The sequence below is a fragment of the Pungitius pungitius genome, chromosome 20, assembly GCF_949316345.1.
Source record: "Pungitius pungitius chromosome 20, fPunPun2.1, whole genome shotgun sequence".
In the NCBI taxonomy this organism is placed as follows: domain Eukaryota; kingdom Metazoa; phylum Chordata; class Actinopteri; order Perciformes; family Gasterosteidae; genus Pungitius; species Pungitius pungitius.
Window position 1 is genome coordinate 10,011,982 of NC_084919.1, and position 10,738 is coordinate 10,022,719.

The 10,738-nt window shown below is 50.5% G+C and overlaps 1 protein-coding gene across 1 annotated transcript; it reads right to left on the reverse strand.

Moving 5' to 3' along the window:
* Nucleotides 1-2,213: 2,213 nt before the first annotated feature.
* On the reverse strand, nt 2,214-7,608 carry mycn (MYCN proto-oncogene, bHLH transcription factor). Its single transcript, XM_037449990.2, has 3 exons — nt 7,454-7,608; nt 6,373-7,027; nt 2,214-4,293 (listed from the first exon to the last, which is right to left on the reverse strand). The coding sequence occupies exons 2-3, from the start codon at nt 7,004-7,006 to the stop codon at nt 3,533-3,535; spliced, it is 1,395 nt and encodes a 464-aa protein (XP_037305887.1). The 5' UTR covers nt 7,007-7,027; nt 7,454-7,608; the 3' UTR covers nt 2,214-3,532.
* Between the last annotated feature and the right edge of the window lie 3,130 nt (nt 7,609-10,738).

Below are 10,738 nucleotides of genomic sequence, written 5' to 3' on the forward strand. Positions count from 1 at the left end.
GTCCACTATGTGCTCTGCAATTACTGTAGCTCCACAGCTCTTTGTCAGGGATGCATATCACTCAGCTTGGGCAATGGGTTCCCCTGAGGAACTGCCTCTTGTCGTTCACCACACACACACGCGCACACACACATACATACACACACACATATGTTTTCTGCCCCAATACCCTCTGATACCCTCCTTATACAGGCTCGTATACCTACCAAAACCCCAACACTCACCATTTCTAAGCACCTGCGAACACGCTGGACCCACAAACAGATGGTGACACACACACACACACACACAAAACCCCTGACAGATAGCAGGGCTCTTGGCAAATGGAGCCCCGTGTGGCGCAGGGTGACGGGCATGCCTTTGTGCAGAGGTTGGGCACATTGCAGGCACACATACATGCATACACATACACACACACACACACACACAGCAACCATTGTTTTGTCCATATGGCAAGGTTAACACGTTGAATACAGATTGGGTGTTCAACAGGACAATAGAAGTGTTTTGACAAGGCTTGTCAATTGATGCGAGCGGTAATCAAGATCTCAAAACAGATGACAAGGCGCACACGCAAAACACAAACACAAACACACCACATTATCTCTTGTGTCGCTTTAACGTACATCCGCCAGCCGGGGGTAAGCCCATTAGAGTTGTGTTTGTGTGTGTCTGGGAGGGCAGCTCCAGCCAGGCAGGCAGTGGGCAGAGGGATAATAGGTATTAATCAGGGAAAAGCCACGGCCATATGTCTGTTTGTGGGAGATGGCCGCTCCCTGAGCGCTAGCTCCTCTGTGCCCAACTAGCCTAATTTCCAACAGTAGGTGGATTAAATGGCGTTGAAGTGTGTGAGCATGGGTGTGTGTGTGTGTGTGTGTGTTGTGGGGCGCTTATACCCAGGCAAACTGTTGTGTTTTTATATCCATTTTTTCTCTTCCCGCATGTTATTGTCTGTGAACTTGTTTTCATCCCACAACCAAGCAGGATAAGCCATTAGGCAGATGGTGAGGGGAAGTCCCGCAAGAGGACACGCACACGCAAAGACACGAGATCCTGCCCCACACGCGCGCGCACAAGCGCACACGCACGCTAAGTGCGCACAAAGGCACCAAATCCACCAGACTCCTGTTACGTAATCCGCCGGTTCTGCTCCCCCAGCGAGAGGCTCGGCCTCAACTCCAGAACAAAGTCATCCTAAGTGAACATACCGCTGGATCATTCGGTCTGAAGGGGGTTCAATGCGTGAAAGAGCGTGGCGGTAAAAAAAATAAAATAGAAATAAGCCAATTTGGAGGGATTTGCTCCATTCCTACTGCGAGCTGTCTCTAAGTGACTTAACGAGAGCAGAGCAATATGTGTTTTTATGTCTCGTTAACTCCCTTCTCCGCAGGTCTCTTTCTCCTCCTCTCTGTGGACACGCCGCCGCGCTGAAAGGCTCCTCAGAGCGGCGGCAACAGATTTCTCTTTCAGCCATCTCCAGAGAACGCCCGCACAGACTCCTGAGTGGCACATATTTGGGCTTAGGCCCGGCACTGGAGGCACAGAGGGAAGGAGGGAAGAGGAGGAGGAGGTGAGGGATGGAGGAGGAGGAGGAGGAGGAGGAGAAGGAGGGCTAAAGCCATGTGGCTGATGTTGGTAAACAGTATCCAGCCTTGTCCTGGCATCGTGGCAGGCAGGGCACAACGTCGGGAGATATCATGAGCCCCGGGGGCCACACACAGACCGGGACAAAAGGTAGACACACATACAGACATTTGCATTCATACGCACACGCACACACGCATGCAGGCAGAAAGACACAGACTACTAACAGACAAATAAAAGACTCACTCTCTGTGTCTGCCACTCAGCAGCTGCTCCAGTTTCCATGGCAACGGCCTGAACAATGTAGTAGGAAGGGCTCTGCCGGGGAGAGAGGGAACGAGAGAGGAGAGCGTGTGTGTGTGTGTGTGTGTGTGTGTGTGTGTGTGTGCTCTGGTGCACTTGAAGTGTGTGTGCGTAGGTGTGTGCGTGGGTGGGTGTGAGAGGCTACAGAAGGGGGAGGAAGCCGCAGGGTGCTGAGACAGAAGACACTCTATTTCTTTGTCAGGGTGGATCTTTTGAGAATAGCAAAACAAATACGGAAATGTAGGCAAATGAAAAATAAATAAACAGGGAAAAAGGCAGATATGAAAGGGCGAAGGGATAGAAAGAGATCCACAAAGGCAAAGGCGAGGATTTTATGATGTCTATTTATTTTTCAAAATGAGGTATTTCAAAAGTGCTATGAGTCGCAGCACTAAATGTACATTTTAAAAGTCATAAAAACAAACATCTTATATCCGTTTACCCAGTTCTATGCACCCGATAGTTACAAATATAAACAAAAGAGGGATAAAGAAAAAGGCCAGGTACATGATCGAACACATTTGCTGTACAAAAGAATTATTTGAGATAAAAGAGAAAAAAAAGACAAGAGATAAAGTGATGTCTACCAAGAACTCATTTTCATACGAAAATATATGTATAAAATTTAGTATGTATCAGGTTCACACTAAAAGCATAAAGGTGTGTAGAATTAGTAATATGATACAATACAAAGAAAAAGAGAAGATAAAAAAAAAACAATATATGTTATATTACAAGTTTCATGACTTTCAAAACTTTCATGACTTACAGTACTTTTAAAGGTATATAAACTTCCAGTCTGGTTATTGGCAGCTTCCTGACACGTATAAAAAAACGAGGACAAAAATGTATTAAAAAACAAGGCAGATCTGAGTTTATTTTGTCTGTACACTATTGTTCTATACAAAAGTGTCGGCTAGCAAAGGTGCACAGTTTTACATCCACTGACTTGGAGCACCAGTGTGAGAGAGGAGTGAGAGAAGAAAGAGAACCTGTAGTGGCTTTGCTTATTGTGACCCAAAACGCCTCAGTCGTTACATAGTCTCTTCAGTTTTTGCAGTGGTGAAGGCAAAGTAAGTGTGCACTGCGTCTTGTACGTGAACTCTCCAAGCAAAGTGCCCTCGTATACCCATCCCTGTGGGAATCCCCTGATTCCAGGCTGGTGTCACAGTGAGTACAAAAACAAAAACAAAAGATACAAATGATGTATAAAAAATAAAAAAAAACGGAGGGAGCAAAACAAGGTGTGTCCTCTCTCCTCCCTCATTCTTTCCTCTTTTTTTTATCTCCCCTCAATGTGACTGGATTGAAAAAGTAAACCTTAAACATTCTTAACGTCAACAAATGTGCAAAAAAAGTGGCGGCAGTGAAAGTCCGAGCATCCCCACCCCCCCCTCCCCCCCTGGCCACCTGCTCCTCCTTTCCCCCACAGGTGTGTGTGTGTGTGTGTGTGTGTTGATGTACAGAACAGATAAGCAGGCCTATGTGTTTGCGCCTGAGTGTGTATGCATCGAGTTGACGTGGGGTGTGAGGGCGGGCCGGAGAGGGCAAAGGGTGCCGGGGGGTCGTGTGTGTGTGTGTGAGGGGGGGGGGGGGGGTTCATCCACGGTATATGTGAGTGTTCCTGGGTTGTAGTGGTTGTCTGTTAGCGAGTCCTAGCCTGCTCCAGCCGGCGCATCAGCTGGTGCCTGCGGGCCTGAAGCCTGTCCTTCTCCTGCTGGAGCCTCGCCGCCTCCGTCTCCAGCGAGCTCACGTACTCGGTGGCTTTCTTCAGGATCAGCACCTTGGCCGCCTTCTCGTTGTGCGCCAGCTCCGGCACGTGGTCGCGCAGCGTCAGGAAGCTGGAGCGCAGGTCGTTGCGGCGCTGGCGCTCCAGGATGTTGTGGTTGCGCCGGCGCTCGCTGTCCTCCGAGTCGGAGCTGCCGCGCGGGCTGCTGTCCCCGCTGGCGCTGCGCTTGCTGCGCGGCCCCGACGCGCCGGCGGCGAACGAGCTGCAGGACGTGGAGGAGGACGAGGAGCACGACGACATGGTCCTGGCCGGCGGGCGGGGGGCGTCCGACGTCCTCTGCTTCTTGGGCGGCGGGGCGGGGTCGTCGTCCGAAGTGTACGGCGAGGGGGCGGCGTAGTTGTGCTGCTGCTGGTGCACCGTGCTCCTCTTCAGGATCAGCTCCTGGGGGGCTCTGCTGACGAACCGGCTCGCCGCGCCGGGCCCCCTCGCGTCTTGGCTCTTGGGGTGCACGGAAACGGTGACCGTCCCCGCCGCCATGGGCGACGCCTTGTTGACCGTGGAGCGCCTCTTCTCTACCGTCACCACGTCAATCTCCTCCTCGTCCTCCTCCTCGTCCTCGTCGTCCTCATCGTCCTCGTCGTCCTCGTCGTCCTCGTCTTCATCGTCATCTTCCTCTTCTGGGAAAGAGAAAAGAGAATGTGAGTGACTTAATCCCTGTGACACACCAAGCATTCCCACTATGTCATCTTTGTGTACCAGCTGGTGACAGGTATGTACGAGAGTGTGTGCGCGCGGGAGCGAGAGCGTTGCTCAACGCCGTTTGCGGAACCCTCTTAACGCTTAGTGTCAGTAACTCCTCAACTAATCTACTCGGCAGGCGTTGACACGTTTGAGTCTCAGTGCTGAGCAGACAGGCTGGATCTCTGCCCCCCCCCCCTCCCGCCTTCGAAAAGTCCCTTAATCTTCTCCAGGGAGAGACGAGACAGCTTTAGTCTGATGCCGTCAGTCTATCAGCGAGCAGCCCGCCGTCGCTCTGGCGGTTTTGGAAGGCGTTAAGAACTTCACTTTAGCTTTGACCTCTGATGAAGTCAAATACAAAATTAAAAAAAGAATCTTTTTTTTTTTCCCAGCCGAGCGCTTCGTCTTAAAACTGCGCTTCGTCTTATCGCGGGACTGGCGCCTTTGAAGATGAGAGGAAGCGGCCAATCGCGAGGCAGAGTGTGAGGCCCAGTTAAAATGCCTTTGCGATAATGGCTCTCATTATCAGCTCAGGGGCATCTGAAGAGTGTGGCATTTTACAGCTTACAGTAACCCACTTCAGACAGCGCTGCACCAGGGTACTGTCTCAAAACACTCACTGAACACACACAAACTCAATCTGGCTCTGTCATCAAAACACAACCCGCCACAGCTGTGTTGATGAGGGGGCGTGGCTGCCACATGTGAAGCTGTTTGGTGTCCCATTCTGGGATGGGAACGGCTCATCTGTTGGAGCTGGAGAGCGCACAAGGAGGAGGAGGAGCAGGAGTACAACACGTCTAGCTGGGAGGTGGAAATGGCAGTAGGGCCGTCGATTGTCCCATCGCAGGAACAGGAATACTGTCCTGACTGCAGGGAGACGCTTACATTGTTTGCCCGGTAAAGTCTGCCTCTTTGATGAGAAAAAAAAGAAAATAAGTCCCCCGAAGTCTACCCCCCCCCCCCCCCCCCCCCTTGCAACACAAAGAAGGACGCGTCTTTAACGCCCGCGAGTGGCGGACGGAAGCGCACTGGAGCGGCGCCGCGCGCGGGGCGGCAGGCGATCGGATCACCACCCTTTAAGCCCGCGAGCTGGAGCGGCGCCAGGGAGACAGCTGTCGGGATGGAGGGCCCGTTCAAAGCTGTCACCCCCCCCCCCCCCCCACCCCCCCCACAAACACCCTAAAACAAGAAGCCAGGGCCCTCCTCCTCCGTCCGCTTTTCTTCGCAGTTGAGGAGGTGTTTGGCAGGGATGGCGGAGTCACCCCTCCGTGCCAAGCCCGAGGCCCCTTTGTGCTGCTGTTTCACAGCGAAAACACGCTGATAAGGACTCGTGAGTGTTTGTTTAGGAAACTTGTAGGCGGTAATAGATGGGGAGATGAAGTCTCAGGGCCATTAAATACACACGGCACTCATTTCCCAATGAAAACGCACGGTACCGTCGACGTCGGGTACCCACGCGAATGGGAGTGTGCCAATCACAGCTCCATCCTTTTAGTTATCAGCTGAACCCAAGGCAGCGGTTTGTAGGGACGCTCCAAAAGAAGGGCCAATTTCTCCCCCGCTGTTGGCAAAGTGTCCCTTAATCCACGCGTGATGAAAGTCATCACGCTACTGAACACAAAGCGGGTCCCACCGCAGTCACTGACTGTGGCGTCTTTTTGTTTTGAGTTCAGGAAGGCACACAATTCCCCATTTTACCGCCATCTGCCGGATGGAGAGCCGCGGATTACGTAAACCTGGCTCACTGTGTCACTGGTCCACCGTGAGTGTGTGTGTGTTATTGTGTGCGTGTGTGTGTGTGCGTGTTATTGTGTGCGTGCGTGTTCGTGGAATGTAACGAGATAATCCGATTTTGGGCAAATCAATATTAACAACAAAATAATAATAATAATAAAAACAGCAATAACAATGCCGGTGTTATTGTGTAGTAAAGCAATACTGTTGCAGAGGTTTTTTTGGCGTCATTTTAATATAAAAAGGTGAAATAAAAGCCTTTATAGTGTCTTTATTCTTACCGGAGTCACTGGGAGCGCTTCCGTGGTTCGTGGGCGTGTTAACGGTCCCGACTGAGTCTCGGCTGCCGTTCTTCTTGTTGACCGGGAAAGGGAAGACCACGGTGGGGTCCACGCACTCCGTCACCGGACTGCGGCTCGCGACCTCCGGCGCCTTGGCGCACGCGCTCCTGCCGCCCGCGGCGCCGGCGGCGGCGGTGGAAATAGCCTTGCCGAGTTTCTCCGTGACCACCCGCTCCAGCTTTTCCCTGGCGGAGAAGCCGCTCCACATACAGTCCTGGATTATGATATTGCTGGGGTTAGTATCCAAAGGGGACCCGAACAGGTCCCCGTCGTCGGACGCCCCCCATATGTCGTCCTCGGGCAGGAGCAGCAGCTCCGAAGCCCAGTCCAGTGGGTCCCCGAGGCCGAAGCCCAGGGGGTCTGCTTCCGCGGAGGCGGTCGCCGCATCCCCCGGTAGCGCGGCCCGGCTCGGGGAGAGGGGCGGAGTGGGTAACAACTCGAATTTCTTCCAGATGTCCTCCCCCGGTGGCGCAGAGTCGGGACCACAGAGGTAGAAGTCGTCCTCGTCCGGGTAGAAACACGGTTGTAGGGAGTCAAACTCCAAATCGGAGTTTTTACTTATGATCGCTGGCATTCTATCCCACAATCGAAAAACCTGCAAAGGAACAAAAGATAATTTAGTCTCCAAAAAAAGAGAGAAGAAAAAAAAAAGGAACGAGCGTCTCTCCGCGTGCACTCTCTCCTCTTTCACACCTGAATGTACTGCTCTCCAGGAAAGAGCACGAATCAAAGCCCACACACAGACACACAGTCTGCTCCTCACTTACCCCTCCGTGGGGTTTAAAACCCACATAAAACGTACGTAAATGTGACCTGTGACGCACGGAGGGTGCACAACGACGCATTTGCTCACTGCTGACTAAACATGCCAGAAAATGTCATTGAGACCAACAAAAAAAAGTGTGTTTACAAAAAAAAAAAAAAAAAAAACACATGAGATGACAACAATCACATCTAATATACATTTCCGTTTAAAGTGTGAAAAAAAAATTAATAACCGCAGGAATTAAAAGATGCTCACCTTGTCCTGACTTGGGGTAATAATGTGCGAGCCAAATATTTATCGTAACTCGCAATCAGTAATGCAGACACCAGAATTGGAGCAGTCATCTACTCGGGGAGCACAGACAGTCCTCTGACACACATTGTGGCTGGTTCACTGTGTTATACACTCCATCTGCGGGACGAAGAAGGGACTCCGCCCCCTCTCGGGGCCGGGGGGGGCGGGGCGGGGCGGGAGCGGGCTGTTGGGCTTCTGGTGCGGCGCGGTAGGCACGGTGGGCTGCCAGCTTCTCTTCAAGGTGAACCGAGAAGACGAGGAGAGCAGGAATGGAAGCAAGAAGGAAAGAGGTCGAGGAGGAGGAGGACGGTTGGAGTGGAAGAAAGACAATGTTTGTTTACAGCCTCAGGCCAACTGTCTCCCCCCCCCCCACACACACACACCTTTCCACTGGGATGTCCGACCCAGGAATCAGCCCGTGAAACAGTGCTGGTAGTGGTTTGATGTCTTGCTCAGATTGCTCAAGGGCACAACAGCAGGCCCGGTGCTATACTGACCCGAGGGGGCATCAACTGTCCAAGTGAAGGACAGTGCTTATGAACCAACCGCCTATTAATAAAGGATCCCTCTCACACACACACACCTATAAAGTCTTTATGTTTAGTAGTTTCAATTTAATTGATTCTTTCGTTTTAAGGGATTAAAAAACAACAAACATCTGACCTTGATTTGTCCAAACGTGGCCATTTCAAACGGAGGACTACTTCTATTTGTGAAACATGTAACCTGTTATGAACACGCACACTGGAGAATATAATATATATTTTTAAATGGTGAGCAAAGATGTAGCCCGCTGCCCACTGCCCTTCTCTCGCTCTCCCGTGGACCTCAGCATATCATTTTCTCTTTTGTCTGGGGGTAATCCAGCATCCCCGGATGAAAGGATCACTGCGCCCTCTCACGGCCACGCGGGGAACGACAGCAGATCCTCGCACCTTCACCCAAAACACAGTGAGCCGGCGAGACAAAGACAACGACGGCACAGGCTCGACCATCTCCTCACGAAATGAAGAAAAAAACACAATAATAAACAAAGGAGGAAATGACAAGAGGCTGACAGACAAATCACACGTCAGGCAAACGGCTTGTGGGATGGGGGAGGATTCATCCGGGTCCGGGATAAGAGGTCCTGAGAAGATGTACATGTTACGTAAGCGTAAGCGGTGGTTGTAGCCTGGAGTCATTCCCATTCCCTTTTTCTAATGACAGATTAGGTTGGAACGGCGCATCTGTAATTATGCGCACAAGGAATAAGGCGCACACGCAGTCTTTAGTATTGACTCATTCAGGAAAAACGTTTTCGGAGCAGATTCCAGAGAAACGTCAGCTGTGAGCTGCAGGAATGACAAGCAGACGATAGATGATAGCAAAACCGTTTGGAGGGTAAAAATAGATTTAAAAAATGCAAAGTAATTTCACATTATTTTGTATTTACAATATTTACTGTATACACAAATAAATATCAAGAGACTATATATACCCATATGTTCACATTTCTATTTGATACCCTCAACTTGTTATTCATTCATGTAGAAATATGTGTTGGTTGCTGACTTCAAACAACCTCAGGCAGCGAAAAGTGAGAATCTGCAGCTGTCTGGTCTACAAAGCAGGAATTGCGGGGAGTTTCCTGGGACTGGCGATAGCTCCCAGGAACTTGAGAAACGGTTTGGGATTCAAAAAACTCCCCACGGGCCCCTGCGTCCACCCGCTCTCTTTGGCTTCTTCTCATAACTGCGTCTCAGCTCTGACCCTCCAAACGGCAGCAGAGGCAGCGTCCTCTTCTTTTTAATAAAATGGCAAAGAGAGGGGGGAGTGAGAACAGCAATGGGGAAAGTTAGTCTGCGTCCAGTCAGTGCAGATGTGCGAGGAGACAGGAAGCTGGTTTCCTGTGGACCAGCAGAGCAAAGAAGAAGGTAGAAGAAGAAGAAAACACCTTAGTCAGAGGTGCACCAGCGCCTTTGCCTGTTGTTTGTAGGACCCAGACCCCCCCCCCCCCCTCCCCCCCACTCACATCTGCACCGGGACATGGATGGTTAAGCAATGAGGCCAGTTTTGATAAAAGATGCATAGGTCACCCTTGTGGATAGTGCAGACAAGCATATTGTGGGTAAAAACAGCTGCAGTGACATCAGGGCCGCTCAGGTTAGAAAGCACGCTCCGCATATCAATATTTAAAGCCGCGTGTAGCAGGTCCCATTTGGGTGTCTACGCTTTGTTTTCATCACAAACATACAGAGATACAGCCGTGGACACCGCTCAACCTGATGGTTGTGTTGCTCTTTACGGGGACGCAGACCAAAGTAATAGACGTGGTACAAAGGACGGGCTCAAAGCGTTCTGCAGGCCAGTTTAGTCCAACAGCCTGCCGCCATTGAGCTGTCGGTGAAGCAGTTTAACGAGGCAACTTTCAGCAGCTTGATATAGTCTCCATTTAGGAGGCTGCACAAGACGACACAGGCCACTAACAGTTCCCCATGGAGGCTCCTCACTCGGCCTGCGGAAGGCTTTGTGACTCCTCTCCTTCAGTCGGGTTAGCTTCCACAGCGGCATCTTCTCCTCTAACAAAACCGACCCCTCGAAAAGAGGCCACGTTTATCCACGTTTATCCACGTCATCGCATCTCAGCTCCGCCCCAAACCCTTCCCGCTCCAACACGTCATCGCTTCACCTTCACCTTTACCTCACCCCGAACTTAACCAGGCGTTAACGTTCTCCCCGAAGCAACTCAGCAGCAAACTCGATCAAACCTCGGGTCCAACTTTTGCATCCCGGATGTTTTATTTTTACTTTTTTTTAGGACTCACACTTCCCTTTTGTTTGTTTCAATAACACAGAGGTGAGAGGCATTTGTTTTGTCACTACGAAAGGCAGTTGTTTACTGGATAACTACCTCGTTGTTGTACATGACCCTGGGATGATGATGATTCAGCTAAAAAAAAGGCTCTATGTTGGTGGGATGACTCCACCAGGATTTTGCAATTGACTTTGGAGAGAAAAGCACGAGCAAGTTGCAACAAATCCCTGAGGAATTTGAATCAGATCTTACAGTAATAGAAATTCCCTTGTGAACCACCCTTTAAAAACTTTTTTTCATCCCTTATAGAGTTATTTTTAATATGTACCAATATGACACATAGACAGAGAGAAAACACTTTTTTTCTTTCTATTTTGGGGGATACTTTCCCATCAAGTGTATTTTGGGAAGAATAAACTTGTAGAGGAAGTGTATTGGCTTTTTGGATA